Here is a 25639-nt window from a genome sequence, read left to right as displayed (position 1 = left end):
ATAACAATTCTGTGTGGACTTTGCATCGTTTCCACACTGGTTGAAACTAAAGAAGAATCCCTTGATTCAAAGTTACCTTTTGATAAGCTGGCTTGGGGGCCATCCCTGTTGGATTGCAAAGAAGAGGCCTTTTCGTCGATTGAAATTTTAACAGATTAGATTTACCAGCAAAAGTCTTAGCGTTTTTCCCAAAAAAGTCACATTCGGTGGTTGATAAACAACAAAAATTTTATTAGCTCACTTTTTTCCGAACAAAGAACAGACCTGGTAAAGTTACATTTCTTCTAGATTTCGTGGTCGGAATTCTTGTTAGAATCTGGTCTTCAATTTAAATAGCTCAACTTAAAAATGGCGGACTTAAAAACACTTTCGTTTTCGAATTTACCTACAGCCGAATTGAGAACTTTCACTTTTATAGCTTTAAATAATCTTAAAAAGCTAGCTACATTGGAATCAGTTCAGGTGTCCAGGCAAGGTTTTAACTTGTATATTGCTACCTCCCTACTCTGTGCTAGGTAAGATTTCTTTTGTTGAATGTATAGACCGTTCCACACGCGACAAGTAGTCATCCAGACCCCAGACCCGATCAATCACGACCCTGCCTATCTATGCCCCGGACAGTCCGGGGCAAATGTCTGGGGTCTGAAAAAAATAACTCCATATCGCCGGACGTATATCGCCGAGCACACTTTAAACCCCCCGACAGTTTTTTCACAAAATTGAGTCAACATAGAGACACAAATACAGTGAAATTCAAAAAAAGTGAGAGATTTTTTTTATAAACTAGGCAAGGTTAATAAATTAATTAAAAATAAAAAAACACGACCCTGCCTATGCCCCGGACAGTCCGGGGTTTTTTTGATGCGTGCCCGGGGTCCGTATTATTAGTTTTTGAGAGACTACCCCGGACGCCCCAGACAGCCCGCGCGGTCGCTTTTTATAGAATCGCTGACCGCGCGGGCTTTTTTCTAATTCATTGAAATACGTCCGGGGTAAATTTATGGCGCAAAAATTGGAGCCCCAGACGTAGGTCCGGGGAAAAAGTTATTTTTTTCAGACCCCAGACATTTGCCCCGGACTGTCCGGGGCATAGGCAGGGTCGTAAAAAAACTAACTTTACGGTACCTTTCTCTGTCTGATCAGGATCCATTTTTCAGCTTTTGGTTAGATTTTAGAATTTGATTGCTGAACAAACCACGCTTGAGATTTAAGGTTCAAATACAGGCCTCACACACGAAACGCCAAAATCAGGACATTACAAGATCTTTTGGAAGACGGCGTTTGTCCACGGAAGAATATTTCAATGAATTAGAAAAAAGCCCGCGCGGTCAGCGATTCTATAAAAAGCGACCGCGCGGGCTGTCTGGGGCGTCCGGGGTAGTCTCTCAAAAATAAAAATTATACGGACCCCGGGCACGCATCAAAAAAACCCCGGACTGTCCGGGGCATAGGCAGGGTCGTGATCAATCGAACTTGTCGAACCAATCAAACAATCAAACTAAATCGAACTCCATCGAACGATTAAAGTTTGATTAACAAAATTAATCGAACCTAATCGAACACTCACAATTTTTGAAGCAATAGGAGTTCGATTAGTTCGGTAAGTAAAAAGTTCGATTAGTTCGATGGTTGATATTAAATCTTCTAACGACCACGGCATGCTATGGCCCGAACATGTTCGGGTCTCTTGATTAATACTTTTTAAAAATGGCCCGCGCGTGGCCCGCGCAGTTTCAGACCATGTTCGGGCCAGATTTTCGAAAACTTGCTACGATCGCGCGTGTAATTTCAGGACCCAATATTTATATTTTAAATTCCTTAGGCGGCAATCACTAATATCTTTATTTCGCGTGCTCGTTGGGTCTAAAACAAGTCGGTCGGTCGGTCTTTGAACGAAGGAAAGGTCATTGACAGAAAAACTCCGACAAATTTACCGACTCACCGACTCAATTTTACTCAATTTTCGAGAGTCGGTCGGGCGACGCGAAACGAAGATATTTGTGATTGCCGCCTTAAAAATCTTCATCTTTATTCAAATATATATTGTTCAAATATAAAAGTTAATCATCTATTTTCCAATTAAGTTAGGAAAATTATTAAAAAGAATGATTTGAATCTTACATAATACACATTTTTTTTTATAAGGAACCTTAACTTTGCTCTGAGCCTGGAGTTCCTTATTTTTACAGAGAATTCCAGTCTCAAAGTTCCTTATCGAGTTCCTTTACTACATAGGAAATTTTGTACTTTTTGCCCCTTGAAAGATCAAAATTTGGTCAAATTAGTCCCAATAAGGTACATTATTTTCAAATCCACTTATTCTCAGCCTGAGCAGTTCCTTAACAATTCCTTATTTTTTTAACCATTTTCAGCCTCGAGTTCCTTATAAACGTGTTCCTTATAAAAAAAAAACGTGTATGGTCTTCTTTTTATTCTTTATCCTGTTCCCTTTTCTCGTGGTCTTCTCCTATTTGAAGCAGAATTTTTCTGGATCGTTTTTTGTACTGTTATACAACTTTGAATCAAACTGGTATTTGGAACTTTGAATTTGTCTAATGAAAATATTTAACAATGGATGATCGAAGTTGCGGTTATATATGGCCCGAACATGGCCCGAGCAAATCCGTATCAATTGTAAATACATGGCCCGAACATGGTCCGAACAAAATGTTCGGGCCGATTCAATAAACACTTTTTTGTGGCCCGAGCATGGTCCGAACAGGCCCGAACATGTTCGGGCCATGCCGTGGGTTGTTCCACATATATCTTCCCTCACTTGCAAAAACTTTGTCCTGGCACGAGATTTCGACAGTTGCTGGACTTAACAGCTTGACATTTATTGTTTTATTGGAAGTAATTTCACGATTTACATTCCGAATTTGGCTTTGAAAAGAAGCTAATATACGGTGACGGAGCAGCTCAAACTTGTGGAACAAAATTGGTTTATTAAACTGATCGAACCGAAACCCATTGATTGAACTTAATCGAACACTCACAATCTTTTAAAAAATCTTAGAGTTTGATTGATTTTTTTAATCAAACTTTAATCGTTCGATGTAGTTCGATTAGTTCGATTGTTCGATTGGTGCGACAAGTTCGATTGATCAGGTCTGGAATGTAAGTGTCAAGTTAGCGTTAGTCAAGTGTCAATAATCGCATCAATTGGGCCATTCCATTCAGTTTTTATCTGTTACCCCCTATAGACAACATGGAATTTCTGTAGCAAACTGCTTTCAAGAAAGTGAAAGTCCGTCTTTAAAGTTTGCCTGGAATTTTCTGTGCCAAAATGAATTTTTTAAATTGATGTCATCCATAGACCTTTTTTGAAAGAGGCAGCCATGTTGAATAATTATGTACTCAAGCATAAAAACAATGATACAGCCATGCATAATTTTTAAAATATGCACGATACAGCAATTATGCATGGCTGTGTCATTGTTTTTATGCTGGAGTACATAATTATTCAACATGGCTGCCTCTTTAAAAAAAGACATAGGTCTATTAGCAGTATAGTTATAGACGTAAAACTCTTCAAAAATTACAAAAATTATGGGAGACATATATTTTGACTTTGTACCCTATGCTGCAGCATAGCACGCTTAAGCACTTCTTAAGCTAAAGTCCTGCAAAAGCAGGACAAAAATCAGTTTTTTTGAAGTTTGCAAATTCAGTATGTGAATAGAGCAGTAAAAAATACAACTCTTCTATTTTTCATTTTTTTTGCAAAAGTTCTAGGGATGAAAATAAAGGGATAATGATAATTGAATTCTATCCACTGATAATATGATAATCTGGGGCACTATTATATATAAAGCTATAATCGCGTTCTCAGCTCAATCCTCGGACCGCACTAAAATGGTAGAGTTAGCTGATGACAGATCATTACAATGGAAGTTGTTGGAATGTCTGCAAGGCTCTTGACAGAAAATCATTTGTTTTATATTATTCATTATTGTCAATGATGACAGCGTGCCTTTATTAATTTTGCTAAATAATTCTGACATATTGATGTTTGTAAGTGCACTTTATAGTTTTGATCACTCCCATAGAAGAATTATATTCTGGTTTTCATTTTTATTAGGTGCTGTTTTAGAGCTTTAGAGCTACGCTAGCCTGATTAAGGGGTAATGTTTTTTTTTCTAGAATCGCCCACTGTACAGTAACACACACAATCTAATGCAATCGAATTGCAATTAAATATTACCAAGGATTTGCTGTTTGCTTTAATTATGTTCGATTGTAATCGATTATGTTCAATTTTGCTTGATTGATTCAATTGTATTCGTCGCTCGCATTATGATGGGCATTTTTAAAATTGCACTCGTCTCCTTAGCCTGGGAATCCAAGCTCATAATCGTAGAAAAAACAAAAAATAACAAAGTCAATAATCTAGCATATTTGGGTAACTTGACCAAAGCATATCAAATTTTATTTTTAGAAATGTTTTGATATTTTATATTATCAATCAGTAATTTAGTTCTAAATAAACCAGCTGCGCTGGAAAGTCAGCCCAAAATGCTTAGAAGGCTTAAAATGATTAATAGGAAGTACAGATAAGAAATCTGGCTTTGTTAAAATCTGAGCAGTTTGAAAGAACGTATCTATTTGCTTGAAACGTTCAGAAGAAAACAGAGCAGTGCATAGTGGAATCCGTATCGAAAGCAGAAGTCGGTGAAAAAGATTTATTCCGTTGTTGAGGTCTTGTTAGACGATAACATTCGGTAACATTTTTGTGTAACATTTTCTAAAAATAGCAAATGTTGTACAAAATGTTACTGTGTAACATCGATTAACATTCAGAAACATTCAAATGTTAACGAATGTTACGCGCAGATAGCAAATCAAAAAAAAATGATTTGCTCTCGATGGTTAACATTTTGAATCAAAGGATGCCGTCATTTAAAGGGAATTTAAAAGGATACTTCAAGTGCGCACGTGTTTTTTCGCCGATTTTTCTCTCTTTTTCTCTCTTTTTCTCTCTTTTTCTCTCTTTTTTAATAAAAAAAATCAAATGTTACACACAAAATCTTCTATTTTTAGAAATGTTAGCAAATGTTACACAAAAATGTTACCGTCTCTTTATACTATTTCCATGAGAATAATAAAAGACCCAGATAGAAGAAACAGTCTACAAGTCGTATATAACTTTTAACATTATTCGAAGGAAAAAAATTTCTTTGATATACTCACTTTCTCCATATATGCTTTCTCTATAATTAGCTCTCTTTATTTACAATGCAAAAGCATCTTTTATTAACTATTGGATATGACGCAAAAAAGAATTTTTTTTCTCTTCTTTTTTTCTTATTATTAATTATAAGGCTTCTTTTTATGTTATGTGTTTTTTTTCTTTTCTTATTTTATCTTACTAAAAAAATTATTTTCGCGCGCTAAATAATCCCGAAATCCTGTTTCCCGAAAATAATCCGAAATCGGAATTAAAAATGAAAGTCTTAACGACGACGACGACCAGCGGGAAAAAAATCGTCGAACCGATTTGAAGAGTCACCGGGGCTGACTAAAAAGAATAAACATTGATTAAATCAAATAGTGAGAGCTACAATGTTCTTCGTGTGCACAGACTTGTTAAAAGCAAACTAACTTTTTTAAATGATCAATTAGGTCTATAAGATCACAAAAACGAGTGGTGAGAAAAATTTTGACCATTTTGCTGGTCCCCATGTGACGTCATCACTTTTGCTGGGGCTTGAAAATGAAAGTGAAAATTAAAAGCTCAAATATGGCTCAAATGAAAGATATTTATCCAAGGATTCCAAATAATATCACAACATAATACCTGAGAATCAATATTTGAGAAGCTATAAAGGAAAATAGATAAAAAAATGACGTCATTGATGACGTCATCGCCAATTAAAAAATCATCGAAATCGAAAATTTTTTGTTTCGTTTGAAAGAGGACCTGCTTGGGAACAAAAAATATTACTACGGAAAACCTTGAAATTCACTTGATAGGAAATTATTCTGTGAAATGCGTTTGACCAACGATGTAAAAATAATTGATAACCAACTTGCCTTGATTCTCAAAAAACATCCGTGTTACGGTTGTAAAAATATTAATGACATTTTGCATCGTAAAAAGTGCAATTAAATAAAAACTTGCTTCATTTGCAACCTTCTATTGGACAGAATCGATCACGTGATGTATATTTTTCCAAAATTTGGGTTAGAAAAAGTGTATTTTTCAATAGGCAGCCTCACAGAAGGAATTTTTTAATTAGATATTATTGTTCTATAAACATTCATCTGTTTATTTTGTATCAGGCAACCTTCATGCACTTTTCATTTGTGAGATATCGCACTTCAAATCACACATATATTTTTCAGATAACATCATTTTATGAGCGTTTATTTATCCAGATGAAGATTAAGTGGTATCAGGCCGATCCGTAGTCAATTTGTCTAAAGATTGGTACCTTTATCTTTTGAAAATAATTCCAAAATTTGCATTAAATAACAATTCAAATTTTCTATCAATTCAGTGGATGTCAAAAAGTGTGTCAAAATCTAGCTAAAAGCATAACACGCACTGCACACAGAGCTATTTAAAGGAGTGCTCATTTCAATAGGAAAACAATGGTTGTTCTCTTGGGAGAAGTGCCTTCTAGAGGTAGTTGGTTATCTATTATTTTTACATCGTTGGTTTGACTTGACTCTCAAGCTTTTTAAAGATTCCTGGGCATGCCCGAAGCTAACCTTTTGCAGGCAAATTTAACGAATTACAAATTTGCTGACAGGGGCTTATAAGGAGAAATTCAGATTTTTTTGTAGTAATATTTTTTGTTCAATAGATGGTCCTCTTTCAAACGAAGCATTTTTTTTTTGACGAACGTCATCATCGATGACGTCATTTTTTAAGCTATTTTCCTTATTAGCTTCTCAAATATTGATTTTCAGGTATATTTTGTTGTGATATTTTTTGGAATCCTCGGATAAATATCTTTCATTTAAGCCATATATGAGCTTCCAATTTTCACTTTCATTTTCAAGCCCCAGCAAAAGTGATGACGTCACATGGGGACCAGCAAAATGGTCAAAAAATTTTCTACCACTCGTTTTTGTGATCTTATGGACCTAATTGATCATTTAAAAAAGTTAGTTTGCTTTTAACAACTCTGTGCACACGAAGAATGTTTTCAGAACATAGTGGCTCTCACTAAAAATATGCATTATTAAAACAGATATCAGATAAATACAATCATATAAAATCATATAAAATCAACTTTTCAAAGTTTTCTGAATGTTGAGTACACCCCTTTAAAACGGGCAGGTCTAAAACGCCTAATACCTACTACATAATACCTGCTACCTAATACTTAATACTTACTGTATATACCTCAAAATTGCTCGAAAATACCTTTAAAATAATCAGCATGCCAAATATGACCAAATCTGAAAATTTCAAGTTTTTGTCTTATAGCGTTTTGAAGACATGAAAATATTTTCTCTCTTTTTTCTCTTCACTTCATTTTCCCGCGCTTTTTCTATAAAGTTTACAGACTACACACATTTTGTCGAAACACACTTTTTCGTAGGAGAAAAATAGTTCACTTGCTCATTCATATTAGTTTTATTTTATAGAATCAGTTGAGATGATAAAGCCCTACAAACCAATCTCAAGAAGTAGTATGACACTTTACTCGATATGATGCAGATAAATACAAAAGGATACAATTAACCTATATATATTTAAATAACGTTTTAGTCATGTGGATCTTTATAAATGAGACAGGGGTGTGGAAGAATAACTGTTTTAGATATTCGCACATGTGTTCTTATAATTAAATCAAAGTCATAAGAGAGAGCAGTAAAAGGAAGAAAAACTAAGATAATAACCTTTTGCTTTGTACTTATATGAGGCGAAGGAAATTTTTACTTATTATTTAAATATTCTTTTAGATAACAGATTCAAATTCCACGAAACCAATTTTTTTAGAATAGAGATTTTGAACAGGTGAAGGAGAGCCAGGGCCTTGAAGTTCTGATCTGTAAAGAATCCAAACGGTATAGGTAGTCAGTATTAGGTATTAGGTAGTAAGTATTAAGTAGTATAGGTATTAGGCGTTTTAGACCTGCCCCCTTTAAAACGTTCATTCCAAAGATATTCTCTCTCAGATAGGGAATATTTCCCTCTAGAATACATGCTTTCCAAATATTGGACAGCAAAATTTCTCCTTTCCCACGCTGCATGTTTTAAAGTGCTCTCTCTAAGACTGCAGAAGTCCTTAATTTATGAAAATGTTTTTTAAATCTTTGATTGAATTTGGTTGTAGTTTTACCAACGTAAGGGATAAACACAAACATGAGATGCTAAAAAAAACAAAAAACAAAAAATATCTTACCTCACAAAGTTCTAAGATTATAGGGCTTGGTGCAGGTAGATTAGTCTGACAGACTTTCTGAACTTTGGATTTATCCAGGCAAGCACACATATTCAACTTACCATAAAAACTCTTTCACAAGCTCTAAAGACTTTCAAAACTACTAAAAACCACATCAAAACATCAGCCACATGTATTTAGACTTCCAGCCAACAGCCATTTTGTTTCTAAATTAATCTATGTTTTCATTTTCATTTTCATTTGTTTTCCTTTTTTCTGCAGGGTCAGCTTTTTCCGTAAATTATGTGCACGCATCAAAATAATCAAAATGCGCGTGAAAGTACTGCTAAGTAATACGCCGAAAGCTGGCCAATCAGGCTGAACCTGCATGGCAGGAAAAAATCTCTCTGCAGGCAAGTTATCTGGGCCAAGCGTTAAGCAGCAAAAATATCATAAGCTAGACTGTGGAAAAAGTTTAGCACTTGGATTCCCACGCTATCGTCTCCTACGAATCAATGTTACTGAGAGCTTGATAAAGTCAGAATCGCTAATGGTAACTATTTTTGTTTGCTTAGCAAACAGAGTGGAAAAAATATTTTGCCTATCAGTGATCCCAACCTTCCTATCATTCCTACCTTTAAAGAAGATGTGAAAATTAGACCAACTTACGGTATAGATCTTCTGGTACAAGACCTTTAAAATGTTTAAATCTCTAAACAATATATAAGCAAAACCTCTCCTACATTAGCTAACTAATCTACGTCTTACTAACCTTGTAAATTGTAGCATAGTATGAAGGAAGATTAAAATTTAAGAAATTACAAAAAATGAATAAAAATATTTGGCAGAATCTTTTAATAAATCACTGTTTATGTCGGTACAAATTTAAAACCACTTTATGTTTATTTTTTGGAAAATTATGAACAGAATACTTTGTGCCATTCCTCTTTGAAAAAGGCATTCTCTTAAAAACTCACTTTTATTGTACAAATAAGTGTTTCAAAAGAATGAAAAGTTTCTATCCAGATTTTGCTCAATATAATCTGCAGGGGAGACACTGACAGTTTTGAGAATCGGAACTAAATAGTAAAGTCTGTCTCAATATAATTTGCAGCGGAGACAAAAAGGGCTGTAACTTTTGATAGAATTAAAAGTTAATAAGCGGTTCTGTGCTTGTTAAAAAGATAATTTGGAGTGAAATATATTATGAAAATAGAAAAAATTCAAAAAATGGTAAAACGAAGATGAAAAATGAAGAAGAAGAAAATCAACTTCTTGTAGAATAATGCTATGATCTTCAATTTTATATCAGAAATTCTTTAATCTTAGAACGTCATGAATGCGATAAAAAATTCAAAAGATATTCATTCAGTCAAATAATACAGTTTAAAATTTTGCCCTGGTCGACTTCCAAAAGGGCTATTTTTTATGTATATATTTTGATTGTTTTTGAAGTCAATCTGTGATAAACTTTCGACTATATCTTTTGATGGAATAAATTTCTTTGAAAAATTTTTCCTCATCAACGATGTTCAAGGATCAAAGAATCACTCGTGTGAAAATGATAATTATAGCACAATAATTGAAGAAGTTGATTTTATTCTTCTTCATTTTCAATTTTCATTTTCTGATCTTTTTTGAGTTTTTTCTTTATGATATATATTCCACCCCTGTTTATCTTTTCAACAAGCACAGTATCGCTATCTAATTCGAATTCTATTAAAATTTATAGCCTTTTTTGTCTGCGCTGCAAATTACATTAAGACAGACTTTAGTTTTGCGTTTGTTGAAAAGATAATCGAAAGTAGAATATTATCAAATAGAAAAATACTTTTTTCGATATTTTTAACAGCTGATGATGTTCTAAGACCAAAGAATCACTGGTGTCTCATCTTCTTTCAAGAAGAAAGAGTTTTTTCTTTATAATAATGTTCCAACTCTTCACAGGAAAAAAATTTCGATTTCCATGGTTGGAAATTTTAAGTTTTCTTAGTTGGAAAAAAGATAAAATCCAATGGAAAATCCAACCTGGAAATGTGGGACATTCTCCAAGGTTGGAAATTTTGCATTTTCCATGGCTTAGAATTTTCAAAAATCCAGATGGAAAAAAGCCAAAATCCAAACCAAACAAGGTTGGAATTTCCAAAAGTGTAGGTTGAAAAAAGCCAAAATCCAAGCTAAACAAGGTTGGAATTTTTGGAAATTCAGTTGGAAAAAAGCCAAAATCCAAGTCAAACAAGGTTGGACTTTTCGAAAATTCAGGTTGAAAAAAGCCAAAATCCTAAAAGTGATGGCAAAGATGTGGAAAAAGAGATCTTAAACAAGTTTTTTGATTCGGTCAATCTCTCGTTATTGTTCGCACAGATACGTGGTTGATCTTAAATCACTCACACAGCTCAGCAGGGCACTATTTGAAACTATGACACAAGCACCCTATGTGCTTCACTGTGCGAACTCACTGCGATTGACCGAGGCTGCTCCGAAGGGACGCCTCACCTGACGGAAACTTACAGCTTGACTGCTCACATTATAGCCTGATTTCTAGGTTAGCTATACATCAAAACAGTTTTGAGCGAAAAATCGCTTGTGGTTTTCTCAAAGGACATGCGCAGAAAGTGGTTAAAAAAACGTAATTTCCACATGGATTTTTAACGTTTTCCAAACTGTTTGAAGAAACACAAATTTCCAACCCAAAAAGTCTAGTTTTCCAAGGAAGAGTCTCAATTTCGCAAAAATGTAATATCCACATGGATTTTTAATATTTGGAGAAACACAAATTTCCAACCCAAAAAGTCTAGTTTTTCAACCGGAGGTATCAAATTTACAAAAATATGTATTCTCACATCGATTTTTGACCTTTTTTTCAATTCCCAAACTGTTTGGAAAATAAAAATTTCTCACCCAAAAAGTCATGTTTTCCAACCAGACTTGGAAAATTGTCAATCAGCTTAAGGTAATCGCTCAAATTTCCAACCTTCAATTATAAAACAAAAATTTCCAACCCAAAAATATGGAATTTCCAACCTTGAAAATCGAAAATTTTTCCTGTGCTTGAATATCTTTTCAACAAGCACAAATCCACTTTTTAATTCTGTTTCTATCAGAAGATTTTTTTGTCTACACTGCAGACAATTAGAGGGCCCTAATCAGTACTCTTTTTTTCATAGCAAATATGTCTTCTTTTCGTTCTATTTCTCCTTCCATAAAAGGGGAAGAATGGAGTGGAGAACTTTACTTTGATCCAGACGCATCAGACAAGAGCGAAAATCGTACAGGCCACTACATAACACATGATTCACTCCGAACTAAGTTAAAACAATTAGTTGGAGGTGATGAGAAAATTAACTATGTTTACATCTATAAAACGCCTTTGTTTAAAAAACAATTAACTCACGCCATCTTGTATCATGCTTATGTTGTCATGGAAACAGATACACATTTCTGGTCCCTTGAAAAGAATTCGAAAGAGTTGATTCTTCAACGAAGCGAAACGCTTGAACATGTTAGAGATTATTGTCAAGGAAAGAAAAGAAATTTATTGGTGTCACAGTCCGAGCCAATACTATGGAAATACAAAGAGAAACGTACATCTTTGTTACAACTTTTTGGCTATTTGTGGTGGAAAGACGACCTCAACAGAGCTTATAACTGGTTGGCGTCAAATTGCCAAAAATTTGCAACAAGAATTTTTGACTATTTCTCAGAACCAAATGATACCATTTCCACAGCAGGTTCACTGCAACGCAGACCATTTTACAGTTGCATGTTGATGCCTTTTTGGTGGTAAAACACTACAAAAAGTGCGCCCTTTTTGTCCACCAACGGATGCTGTCCTGCCTTTCTAAAATATGGCATGCAATATTCTGGTCAATGTTCAGTTCAATGTTCTGTTTTAAATTTTGGGCTAAGGATAATTTCTTAAGAGCATAGTATTTTTAATTTTTTTTTTATATTTACATCTACTTTGTATCGATTAGTTTTTGCAATTATTACCCTGTTAATATTTTTTGATTTCAGTAGAGCAGAATATTTTAACATTTTTTTATATTTTGAATATTTTTATCATATCTGAATATATAAACAAATGTTAAAATAAACATAAACATTGATTAATTTCATTTTACATTTTTAAAGTAGAATAATGATCTTATTACCCTAAATATAGGGCGTGGGCCTTGCAAAAAGTGAAGAAAGTCTAGTAATTGGAGGTTTGATTGGGTGGAAGATATTATCAGTGACTACTAGTACTTTAAAAGCTTTGCTAAGTAGGATCTTTTTCAGTGTTTTTTGAGTTTCTGAAGCTTCAAAATACTACTTTCATTCTGTTGCTGTTTTATTTTATTTTCGCACTATTTTTAGAAATTATGGACAGTGTTCTTATTCTTTATCGAAATATTTATCGTTTATCTGAATTAATTGTTCCTAATTGTTATGCTTATCCAGCAAAAATTCTCAAAAATACCCAAAATTACAGTTGTCCCTTAATATATGGGTTGTCAGGTATGAAATTATTTGCGCTCTTCCGGAGGTTGATTTAGATCTTTAGTTTTTTACTTTGATGGATCTCGATTTTGTGGATATTCATTCTAGATATTTGTTGTGATCTATCTTGTCCTTTTGTTTTGTTTTGTAGGTATTGTTCTTTTTTTTCCATTTGAAAAGTTAAAGGTTTCACTATATGTAATGTCTTTCTATTTCTTTGTTTTTATATTTTCAGCTAGAAAAATCAAAAATAATGTCAGGCAAAAACATTTTAACTTTTGTGACTGGAAATGAAAACAAATTAAAAGAAGTCATCCAAATCCTTGGTGATTCATTTCCATTCCAAATTGTATCTCAAAAGATTGATCTGCCAGAACTTCAAGGAGAACCAGATGACATTAGTCGTGAAAAATGTCGACTTGCAGCAAAAGAAGTTAAAGGTCCGGTCATTTGTGAGGACACTTGTTTATGTTTTAATGCTCTGAAGGGTCTTCCTGGTCCTTATATTAAATGGTTTTTAGATAAACTAAAGCCTGAAGGTTTACATAAAATGTTATCAGCGTACGATGATAAAACAGGTTATGCATTGTGTACGTTTGCATACTCAACTGGAAATCCTGAAGATGAAATCATTCTCTTTCGTGGGCAAACTGATGGCCAAATAGTAGAGCCACAAGGACCAAGGACCTTCGCCTGGGACCCTTGCTTTTTACCAGATGGTTTTGACAAAACGTATGCGGAATTAGATAAGGATGTTAAGAATTCAATTTCACATCGGGGACGTTCTCTTGATAAACTTCGAAGTTTTTTCGCTGATAAAGAGAAAGTGAAAGAAGATGGTGGTGAACCTGGTGCAAAGAAACCTCGAAAATCTGAGGATTGAAATTTAGGATTATCTTTTTAACACTTAGGATGCATATGTTATATTTTTTATCTCATGTTCTCTTATTGCACGCAAAGATTTTGATTGATTACACCAAAAGATTAATGAACTTTTTCTCTATCAACCATATAGTTGGCGTTTTTGAAATTTCTATCATTTTCAACAGAACAAAGGCTTTGAAATACCTAAATTGTGTTTTCAGATATTAAGTTCATTGCTTTCAGCAAAGAAAATTTTCCAAAATTGTAATGTTAACGATATTTTCTATATTTTTGACCCTCTTGTCACTTGTTATCTTTTTCGACATCATGTAATTAATTATCATTTCATCAATAATGCATTTGAAGCTCTCTAATTCGATTTTCAAGGAGAATTACATCTCGAATAAGGGAGAATATCGTTTAGTAGAACGTCGTTTAGGAGGAACATATGGTTGGTTCAATGGTTTTCAATATTATCGAAAAATGGAGCGTAACGATTAGTAGAGCGTCGAATTAGAGAGCATCACAGCTTTAATTTCTTTTTAAGGAACACAAAAAATACGCAGGAGTATTAATGCTCAATAATGTTTATTCTACCATATAAAAAACTATCAAAATGAATTTACAAAAGTTGATAAAAGAAGAAGTTTCAATGACTCGCTCCTTATATCAATTGGTTAGGGTTGGAAGTTTACCAATCTTTTGGTACAGTGCGTCGAACACAGACATCAAATTTGTTGTTGAAATACATGTGAGGTGGACATTGACGGCAAGAAGCGATTCCATTGCTGCATTGAACATAGTATTGTGGTTTGTTGTTGTCCAATCGGAATAAAGAACCATTTGGAACCCATTTGCACAAAGAGTCGTTGCCTATTAAAGAAGTAGTTAGATGGTAATGTCACAAATTCAGGAGGTTAGTCTTTGCTTTTTTGCATTCTCTTTGACTCTTCTAATAGCATAATTAACTTAATGCTATTTAGAGTGAAACCATATGAAATAAATTTCATAGTTTTCCTAGGGAGATTTAACAAAATTCTTTTCCAAGACAAGGAGAGAGGCTTAAACAAACTGAAGACTTTATTTGTAAGATTTAATGTATATGCATGAAATTAATGAAAAAAATCACGATTTAAATATTTTTGAACTGTAATATTTTGATAGGTTAATATTGTAAGTTACTGTCACTGGGAGATACTTACATTCTGGTGGGGACTGGGTTGTAGTTGTTGTGGTAGTTGTTGTTGTGGATGATTTCTTGAATGAGCGAACACAAGCTTTGTTTTTCTCGTTGAATTCCAAACCATCAGCACATCTTCTGCATACTGGACCACTGTTTGTGCAAGTCACAAAATAATATGGTTTGTGCTCGTTGTATGCAAAGATGTCTCCAACTGATCTCCATACGCATAAGGATTCTGGACAGGATTGATGGGGGTGAGGTTTTGCTGCACTGCAAACTGAAAAAAAAAATTAAAAAGTCAAATTATTGGCTTTAACACATTTAACAATTGACGCATTAGATGTGTCAGTATTTAATTTTTTCACTTGTTCTTGTTTTTCCTTTTACGCTTATTTTTCAGAGTATGATTATCCTGGGCTTCATACCTTTTCAAAAAGTAGTCAATATGTTAAAATGAAAGCTTATTCAAAACTTATTCAAAATGATATTAAAATTTACCTGCAACAAGAACAGCAAGAATGATGATCTTCATGATTGAAAACTTTGTAGATTCTTCAAGAAACTTTTTGTTTGTTTGCTTGCTTGGTGAGAACACTGAATGATTTTTCACACATTTTCCAGCTCTATTTATACTGATTTTTCCAAATGCTGAATCATCCTGTTTGAATTGTTGTAGAATTAAAAGCAATTAGTTTTTGGTCCCTGGCACAAACTACTTCCTGACCTCAAAAAGTGGGTTTGAAATTTTCTTAATTATTTGAATACCTTAGATAAATACAAACACCCTTAGCGTAGTTAAGTAATTAGATAATCAGACTGTTTGATTGAAAACCACGATTTAGATTGGTCAACACCAGGGTTATTACTTAAGTTAAGAAACGTAAGGTATAACTTCCCTCTGTAACTTTCTCTCAGTAATTGATTGAAAAATTTAAGTGAGAAATATAGTGGCTCTTAAGCCTGAGTTTCATGTTTTTAGCTTGCTTTGAAAATTACTGTAAGAAGTACATATTTTAGAAGAAAGGATCAAACTATCGAACAGTTCGAACGAAATGGTATGATAGAAACAATTTAGTTTCATTAGCATGCATGCATGCTGATCGTATAAGCCAGCATTTTAACAAAGAAAAGTATCAAAATGTAGCTTACTTCGAGGATTGTGAATTTGTGATAGTACGAATTTACAGACTGAGCTAAATGTGCTCTTAATCCCTATAGCCATAAATTTTATGTCTGAGAATTTAAAATCGTCATAGATTTTTTACCTGTGTTAATTGTCAATACAAGTTATTGACCACAAACCAAAATAATAGCGAAATTGGACAAATGGTCTCACGTTCACGTGTATTTTTAAGACCGGTTTGTGAAGCGCTAAATTCTTCTTGGACAAAATATTTCTTATATCCTACAGTATCAAATTTCAGCCGACTTTGTTTCAAAAAAAGTTGTATCTTTTTTTTAGATAAATAACTTTTTAAACAACCCTGTCTCACAGCCCCGGTGAAAATTCTCCCCACAGCGGGGATAAAATGTTCTTTCGAAATCCCAAGGTGATAGAAATTCTATTGTTCCAAGCTTAGGAAATCCAATGGTTTTGGAGTGAATTTTATACATTGAATTTCGAATAGGGATAAAATCAAAGTCGATTTCCCACTGGGGCTGAAATTGTAGAGTAGTTTTCCCACCGGGGACAAAATTTTGAACAAATTTTCCAGTGGGGATGAGGCAATGAAGTATAAACCTGAAGGGCTAAAAGGGAATCTATAACCTTTCGCAGGCAAGAAAAAGTGAAGTCTTAAAATATGCGCCGTATTTTTGACGACGGATTGAATCTAGCGATTTCTTTATTTTTGAGTGATATGTTTTTCGAAATTTAGCGGTAAACTTTACTTTCAATCCGGCGTTTGTGTAAAAACCAGGCGGCACGCGCTTGGCCGCGCAACTTTGGTAGAATTTGTTGGCTTCAAATTCTACCAAGGAGATTCGCTTCTAGCCCTTCGGGGTTATACTTCATTGGGCTGGGGTCCCAGTGGGTTTGTGACGCAGGGGTGTTTTATATATTCAATATAGCATAAGCGGGGGCTAAGAAAATGTTTACACACTTTTACGACATACTCTGAAAAAAATCTAAAACTCGATCATAGATAGCTCCCCAGGGCCTCCTTTCTTTTGGATGCTTCAAGGTCATTCTTTCAAGAAGGAACTGACAAGAGATGGATAGGCAAGGGGTATCAAAGTAGTCAGAACCGCTTTCAGAAATATGCGTTTTTTCTTCCTCTCCTAGGGTCGGGATAGCCTGGTTAGGTTCGGGTTAATATTTAGGCCATATTTAATTTATAACCTAGACATAGACTAGAGTCTACTTTTTGCTGAGACTTTGCTTTTTGGTAATTTTTTATTATGCCGAGTTCAGTGAAGACTAGGAGCACTAAAAGGTGGAGAATAGGAGAGAAACATTAATGATATGGAATACCCAATTATATATAAGAACATCCATTTTTTATCTTCCAAAAACAAATAGAATCTTGCCAAATTATGCAAAACCATTTTAAAAAGTTCAGAAAAAAAAGGCCTCATCTTTTAAGCCTTAAAGCCCTAGTTAAACCAACGAGGCTATGATTAAAAAACGGAAAACCTATATGGTTCGAAAACGTTGTACTTTGTCTAAAATTTTTCTCTATCTTAAAAAAATATTTCTTTGGTTGAGTTGACTTCCTCTAGTAAACTTTAAATAGCTGATCAAGATTCTCAGCAATAAAAACGAAGACCCTCAGGACTAAGTAAGGAACTGTCAAACGGCTTTGGGTCAATTTTAGTGGTGTCATATTTCGCTTTGCGTACACTTATACTTAATGATGGATAAATATATATTCAACCCTAGTAAAACTCGAGCCCCTCGAGCCCCCCTGTATCGTTAAAATTTATGATTTGTGTGTCGGAGAAGTTCCAAGTTTCTAATCCAATGATACACGAAGGGTCTATCTTGGGTCCAGAACGGGGTATTATTAAAAGAAAGACATCAATAGAAAATTTCAAATTGATTTCCATGCCTTTGAAAGATTTTCCAATAATTAATTTGAGTTAGTAGCAGACAATTATTTTGATTTTCTGATGCTAGATATTTATTCTAAAATATTATTAAAAATTTACAACGAGGGTTGATGAATAATTCTTTCAATTGTTATCCAATCAGGAACGGCAGTCTACATCTAGTGATGGTGATAATTAAATTACCAATCTTTTGGTACAGTGCGTCGAACACAGACATCAAATTTGTTGTTGAAATACATGTGAGGTGGACATTGACGGCATGAAGCGATTCCATTGCTGCATTGAACATAGTATTGTGGTTTGTTGTTGTCCAATCGGAATAAAGAACCATTTGGAACCCATTTGCACAAAGAATCGTTGCCTAAAGTGAGAAAAGAAGATGAGAAAATAAAAATTAGAGCTTTTAAAAGACATTTTCAAGATTAAATTAACGATTGCTCCTTAAATATTTTAAGTTTTCTTAAAACTTTAACAACAGCCAGAGACTAGCAATGACAGCCTTTATTAAAAATAATCATGCTAAAGAAGAAAGTGATTTTTATTCAATTTGAAACAATACTTACATTCTGGTGTGTCGATGGCTCGGGTGGTCGTTGTAGTTGGGGTGGTCGTAGTTGTTGTTGTTGTCGTTGTTGTTGATTTTTTGAATGATCGAACACAAGCTTTGTTTTTCTCGTTGAATTCCAAACCATCAGCACATCTTCTGCATACTGGACCACTGTTTGTGCAAGTCACAAAATAATATGGTTTGTGCTCGTTATATGCGAAGATATCTCCAACTGATCTCCATACACATAAGGAGTTTGGGCAGGATTGATGGGGGTGAGATTTTGCTGCGCTGCAAACTACAAGAGAAAGAAAATAAAAAACTTTAATTATTGGCTTTAACACATTTAACTATTGATGCACATTAGATGTGTCAGTATTAAGTTTTTTCACTTGTTCTCGTTTTTCCTTTCACGCGTTTTTTTCAGAATATGATTATCCCGGGCTTTGCACCTTTTCAAAAAGTGGTCAATACGTTAAAATGAAGGCTTATTCAAAACTTCGTCAGAAATTACATCAAAATTTACCTGCAACAAGAACGGCGAGAATGATGATCTTCATGGTTGAAAACTTTGTAGATTCTTCAAGAAGCTTTTTTGTTTGTTTCTTTGATTGGTGAGAAAGTTGAATGATTTTCCAAACAATTTCCAGCTCTATTTATCCATACTGATTTTCCAAAATGTCAACCATCGGATAATTAGGTCTTTAGTTCGTTAGAGAATACATAATTGCGACTTAATAATTTCCTCACCACAGCGGGTGGGATGCTATCAGGAATTTAGGAAGTTTAAACCACAGAAATAATTACAGAACGGTTGCTAAAGAGTCTAAGATAATCATAAAATATCAAAATTGATAATTGTATTATGTTAGTTCAATATAAATTCTTTCGCAACAACTTTCACATATATCAGGGTTTAGCCTTTTCGTTTGGCTCGTTATTTTTGGGCGGAAGTGAGTTTTGAAATTCTGTACACATCAGGCTGATCATATGAGATCAGAAAAATGTCATACTTGGTCGGTAAACGCTTTCCATGGAATTTTTGATGTAAAATAAAAATAAAAAGGAAGAAAGGGTTTACGATAGCTCTAAACAAAAAAAAAACCAATAAGTCGAGACCAGTTTGATTAGTCCATTTACGGGCCCGGCCGACCCTGAATTTCCTAAAATCGAAATCAAAATAAAGTTCATTTTGGTAGCACATTTTTATTTGCATTGTTTTACAGACTTCCAAATTTTCAAAATTTTGGTAGTTTTTTCCTAGGCTTTGAGGAATTTCTTTGGAATTTCATGTTCAATGTTTTTATTTTATCCGTGAATTCTACCATTTTGTGCCTTTTTATTTTCTATAGTGCATTTTTGTCAAGATGTTGTAGTTTTTGCTGCCTTTTAGGAGATTTTGTAGGTGAAGTTCTACTTTAATCTTTATTTTTTCACTGACCGACCGACACTCTTTTTTGGGTAGCTTAGCCCGTAAAACAACTATTTAAATTGGCCTCGTCTAAAGGCCGGCGTAAAAAGGGATTTAAAGTGAAGTGAAGATATTTCATTATCAAATAAACTGTTCAAAGTTGTAGAGACGAATACTTAGCTAAGCAATCTTTTTTTCATTTAAAGTAGAAAATTACCTTCGTCAAACTGAAAAACCTTGAAATACAATGAGTGAGTATAAGTTTAACGTTCCGAAAGCAATATGAACACACTCGATCCGCAACGAAAATCAAGCCGGAACGAAACGGAAGAGTAACGTGTGAACATGGTCTTAATGAGTTCCACTTTGATGATTTTCGAAAAATAGAAGCCTTTCAAAGTGTTTTGACGCAAATTCGAAACTTTTGCTACTGCAGGAGCTTCGAAAGTTTAAAGTGATGTCAAAAAATCGAATGTTTGAAGCCCGAAAGCGAGCAAGCGTAGCGCGCCTCCTTTGTCCAAACGCGAGATATAGTATAGATTTTCTACATTCAATTTTGTCCATTTTTTTTTTACTACTTCGCGGGTAAAAGCAAAATAGATTATTTTCGTCCAATCAGACGCGAGAAAAATGCCTCGCTCTAGAATAAAAGAAGAGTCAAAAGAGATATTTGGATTTGTTTTGTTGTTGTCGTGCCCAGTCTTCGGCCGTTGAGATATTTGACAGTATGGCACTTTATTTTTCAAGATATTTTAGTTTTAGACGGAGTACTCCCAGTGGGGATAGAAGCTCTATTGTTCCAGCAGATTTCAAAACCAGACCTGGTGGAATTTCATATGATCTCATAATCGCAGATGGATTTTAAAACTCCATCGGGACACAGAAGAGGTGTTTAATTCCCCCCGAAAAGTTAAACAACACATGAAGAGAGGTTTAACAAAATCTTGGTTCTTGCATATCTCATTTCAAAAGACTAAGTTTAATGTTTTGTGTCCGTAAATTTCGATTTACCACCGGCGGTGTGTGCGACCGTGTGTCTATCATTTCTTGCACAACGACTTGAGGCAAGGAAGTGATTTCCTTATGGTTTTTCTTAATCATTCCACCTAATTGCAAGAATGAAAATTCTTTCACTTAATTAGAATATTAATTAAATATTTTGATTTGATGTCATACATTCAAACCAAAACCGATCAGGCACTGTTGAAAAAATACAATCGGATGCAAAATTTTACTGTACTAACTGTTTGATTTTTTCTTCATCTTCATTTTTCATCTTCGTTTATGACAATATCCCACTCCCGATTATATTTACAACGAGTATAGAAATATTTCAATCTGATTTAATTTCTATTAAAAGTTATTCGCTTTTGTAATTTTACTGACAGCAAACTTGAAAAAGACTTTAACAGCGCTGTCAACTCTGAATCTCGACATTGTTTAATTCCCCAGCGCTCTACCACTGTCGAATTTTGCATCGCCGGCGTTGAAGGATTCGACTGCACTATTTTTGTCAAAAAAAAACTTAGAAGGGGGTCTCAATGAGGGTTAAGTTGATACTATTTACATGTAGTATGTTCCGTGGGTAAAACTCAAACTTTCCTTTTTTGTATGATAAACTAGAGCAAAAAAATAAGACACTTTGACCATGCATTTTTTATTCTGATGTTTCGAGTTTTACTTCGATGAAGACTTCCAACTTACTGTCGTAGCACACGCCCTGTCAATTTCATCAACGCTGAGTTTTTAGTTCCTCGTTTTTGGAGGAACTTTTCTTATCTCTTCATTTAAAATCAGCCTGAGCTTTACTGCTACCAACCATTTTTTGTTCTCTTTCCCCTCAATTCGTCCATTATAGTCGTAATATATGCCCAAGGTCCCCGGGGGGGGGGGGGTACTTAGGCAAAATGGGTGCCGGGTATGTGCGAGCCATAAGGGTACCTTTTCTCATTCCTCAAAAGTCTCTCAAAGGGGTACAAATTCAAAAGTTAGTCTCTGAAAGGGTCCCAAAATCACAAAAATCAAAAATTTCTCTCTCAAAGGGTCACGATTTCCAAGAATTTTGACCAAAATTTGGTGAAAATCAAACCAAAATTTGGAAAAAATGGACCAAAATTTAGGAAAAAGTCTCTCAAAGGGTCCCAAAATCACAAAAATTTTGTCTCTAAAAGGGTCGATTTTCGATTTTTGGCTCGGACATACCCGTCACCTCGCAAACCTAGTACCCCCCCCCCGGGCCAAGGTCCCACGCTGTAAAAAGCATCAGTATAATAAGCAGATATTCAATAGGTAAAAGTTGGTTATTGAGATTTATTAAATCCAATAAGTAACTTTTATCTATTGAATGGGGGGAGTTTCAGGGGGTACCCGATTCCGCAATTCCGCCAACTTTTTCTCCAATTTCCGTCAAACCGTCTTAAATTGAACCAAAATTCCGTCACCGAAAATTCCTTTGAGATTCAATATTTTTGTCGAAAATTCCGCAAATTTTGAATATCTTTTACCAATGCCGAAATTCCGCAAATTTTTTTGCTAAATTCCGTTTTTCCGCACTAAAATTGTCTAATTTTCCGTCTCCGTCAGAGAAACCAATTTCCGTAATTCCGTCTAAATTTTCGCCAAATTACGCCACTCCGTCCGAAAAAAGGGCCGATTCCGCTCCTCCGCCAACCGTGAACCCCCCTTGAATATATGTTTTATTATATACCTAGAGGAAAAAAAACAAAACATAAATAAACCAGCCGAGGCTGGAAGGTCAGCCAATATAGTTAGATTATTAGCTGGATAGTTTGTAAAGAAGTTAAATAGCTCGCTGCGATGGAAGAATGCATAAAGAATCAAGCAAAATTGGAAAACTTAATAGAGCTAGAAAATCACTTTGCCTAAATGTTTCTCCAGGTTACTCGAAACTCCTAGTGGTAAGATTGAATAGAAAATTAACATTCCGTATTTAAAGCATTTAAATTCAACTTTTAACATTTTGAAGATAAAGTAAAAATTTAGGGACAAATCACAAAATTTTAGATATGTCCTGTTATAAACTTATACAAAGATTCTATCAAAAATTCAATTGACAGGTCACATAGACTGACCATTTACTTTTACAAATAGAAATAGTTTTTTTTCAAATAATAGTTCATTATATTTATCCCAGCAGCATCTTTGCAATAATCAAGCAAAACAAAACAAAACAATGCAATACGAAATGGTTAATGGACAAGTATAGATAACACTTATGATATCATTTTGATCACTTTCATTCACTGAGCGAAGAAACGTTATGAATTTCAAAATCAGCAACAAATAACTCTATTATGAACAAAATTTAAATGGTCGCCAGTCGTTGGTTTTTCTTTGACGACAATTTGACAATGAACAGCATACCGATTGATTGAAACGAATACAATATGAAACTACTGTTGATCGTATATAATCTAGTAGAGAAAACAAAAAATAATAAACCAGCTGCGCTGGAAGCTCCGGCTTAAGAGATTCAAAGATGTGAAAGATGAGCTTGTTGAGTTAGTTTTGTTAGAATGTTGCCCACAAACTACTAATCAGAACAGATCAGAAAGCAAAGTAATAATTCTATTTATTGCAGAGCGAGTATGAGAAATAATCTTAACAAATAAATAAACCAGCTGGAAGTTTAGCTCTTCTAAGTGATTACACATGCACTTTCTTGCCTAAAGAACCAATCCGACCCCCGCCGACTCGTCCTCGACTAAAAAGTTCCAAATTGGAGCTAAAGGAGATAAATATTTAGAAGTGAATATTTCCAAGACCTTATAAATTATTTTTTTTCTAAACTTGCCAATAGCGAAGCCATGATGCGCCGTTGATTTGATTGTCCGGATAAAATTTTGGGGAGAAAAATAGCCTAAATTAGAGGCCACGGCTTTGAGCTAAGCATTATTTTTTCTGTTGGGATAATACTTGGAAAAGAGTAGGATAAACCAAATAAAATGGTATACAATAGTGTGTATGTAATAAATAGTGGTATATTTGGAAAAAACCTGTTTCGGGTTTGAAAAATCTTCAAAAGGGATGGTCAATGAAATTACGACAAAGTCCAAAAAATATCATTTTCAGATAACACTGTGAAAATTTCTCCGATCTTGTTCAAATTTACACAGGAATTGTGTTTTAGTATACTTTACTGAATTCTTGTAGCGATATGTTTGTAAAAAATCTGTGTCGGGTTTGAAAAATCAAAAGGAACGGTCGCCAGCCGCAATGAAATTACGACAAAGTCCAAAAACGATCATTTTCAGCCATAACACTGTGAAAATTTCTCCAATCTTGTTCAAATTTTCACAGGAATTGTGTTTTAGTATCCTTTACTGAATTTTCATAATGATATGTTTGTAAAAATCTGTGTCGGGTTGAAAAAATCAAAAGGAACGGTCGCCAGCCGCAATGAAATTACGACAAAGTCCAAAAACGATCATTTTCAGCCATAACACTGTGAAAATTTCTCCAATCTTGTTCAAATTTTCACAGGAATTGTGTTTTAGTATCCTTTACTGAATTTTCATAATGATATGTTTGTAAAAAATCTGTGTCGGGTTTGAAAAATCAAAAGGAACGGTCGCCAGCCGCAATGAAATTACGACAAAGTCCAAAAACGATCATTTTCAGCCATAACACTGTGAAAATTTCTCCAATCTTGTTCAAATTTTCACAGGAATTGTGTTTTAGTATCCTTTACTGAATTCTCATAGTGATATGTTTGTAAAAAATCTGTGTCGGGTTTGAAAAATCAAAAGGAACGGTCGCAAGCCGGGATGAAATTATACGACAAAGTCCAAAAACGATCATTTTCAGCCATAACACTGTGAAAATTTCTCCAATCTTGTTCAAATTTTCACAGGAATTGTGTTTTAGTATCCTTTACTGAATTTTCATAATGATATGTTTGTAAAAAATCTGTGTCGGGTTTGAAAAATCAAAAGGGAAGAATCTGTGTCGGGTTTGAAAAATCAAAAGGAACGGTCGCAAGCCGGGATGAAATTATACGACAAAGTCCAAAAACGATCATTTTCAGCCATAACACTGTGAAAATTTCTCCAATCTTGTTCAAATTTTCACAGGAATTGTGTTTTAGTATCCTTTACTGAATTTTCATAATGATATGTTTGTAAAAAATCTGTGTCGGGTTTGAAAAATCAAAAGGAACGGTCGCAAGCCGGGATGAAATTATACGACAAAGTCCAAAAACGATCATTTTCAGCCATAAAACTGTGAAGATTTCTCCATTCTTCTTCAAATTTACACTGGAATTGTGTTTTAGTATCCTTTATTGAATTCTCATAGTCATATGTTTGTAAATAATATGTGTCGGGTTTGAAGAATCAAAAGGAGCGGTCGCCAGAGTCGTCAACAATGATGAATACAAAACAAACAGGATCATTTTCAGCCATAAACATAACACCACAAAAACTACACAGTCGTTTTCAAATTTTCACTGTAATGTTGTAATTTTAGTATTCTCTTTTAAATTCCAAAGGATGTGTGTTTGAAAGTTTCATTGTCAAGTTACCTACAGAATTTTATGGTTTTGTTAGCCATATGCAAGATTTAAGCACTCGACCAGCTGACGATTCATGGCCAAAATTTCTCCAAAGTCTTTCCACATTGTTAGAGAGCCAGTATGCATCAAACTTCTCATAAATCTAGTCCAAAACATCATGAATAATGATGAAAATGATCATGCAAGTATTTGCTACACAGTCAGCTAGCCATTTTCGGCAGCCATCTTT

At 34.3% G+C, this 25639-nt stretch overlaps 3 protein-coding genes and 1 long non-coding RNA gene across 4 annotated transcripts; 2 read left to right on the top strand and 2 right to left on the bottom strand.

The window, feature by feature from the left end:
• The first annotated feature begins 384 nt into the window (after positions 1 to 384).
• On the top strand, positions 385 to 12462 carry LOC136813164 (uncharacterized). The gene is made up of 2 exons (XR_010847442.1): positions 385 to 515; positions 11507 to 12462. It is a non-coding gene; the product is annotated as an uncharacterized lncRNA (long non-coding RNA).
• Positions 12463 to 13060: 598 nt separating this feature from the next.
• Positions 13061 to 13863, top strand: LOC136813154 (inosine triphosphate pyrophosphatase-like). The gene has a single exon (XM_067069689.1). It carries the CDS (start codon positions 13075 to 13077, stop codon positions 13702 to 13704), a length of 630 nt encoding a protein of 209 aa, XP_066925790.1. The 5' UTR covers positions 13061 to 13074; the 3' UTR covers positions 13705 to 13863.
• A 486-nt stretch (positions 13864 to 14349) lies between these two features.
• Positions 14350 to 15506, bottom strand: LOC136813144 (chitin-binding domain protein cbd-1-like). The gene is made up of 3 exons (XM_067069677.1): positions 15367 to 15506; positions 14888 to 15145; positions 14350 to 14558 (listed from the first exon to the last, which is right to left on the bottom strand). The coding sequence occupies exons 1-3, from the start codon at positions 15398 to 15400 to the stop codon at positions 14377 to 14379; spliced, it is 474 nt and encodes a 157-aa protein (XP_066925778.1). The 5' UTR covers positions 15401 to 15506; the 3' UTR covers positions 14350 to 14376.
• A 2472-nt stretch (positions 15507 to 17978) lies between these two features.
• Positions 17979 to 19068, bottom strand: LOC136813133 (protein obstructor-E-like). The gene is made up of 3 exons (XM_067069666.1): positions 18993 to 19068; positions 18483 to 18764; positions 17979 to 18280 (listed from the first exon to the last, which is right to left on the bottom strand). Exons 1-3 carry the CDS (start codon positions 19024 to 19026, stop codon positions 18099 to 18101), a joined length of 498 nt encoding a protein of 165 aa, XP_066925767.1. The 5' UTR covers positions 19027 to 19068; the 3' UTR covers positions 17979 to 18098.
• Positions 19069 to 25639: the final 6571 nt, after the last annotated feature.

This window comes from Clytia hemisphaerica, unplaced genomic scaffold, assembly GCF_902728285.1.
Source record: "Clytia hemisphaerica strain Z4C2 unplaced genomic scaffold, Clytia hemisphaerica genome assembly, whole genome shotgun sequence".
NCBI classification, from domain to species: Eukaryota; Metazoa; Cnidaria; class Hydrozoa; order Leptothecata; family Clytiidae; genus Clytia; species Clytia hemisphaerica.
Note: the sequence above shows the minus strand (reverse complement) of the source record. Positions and strands in the feature narration are given on the sequence as shown.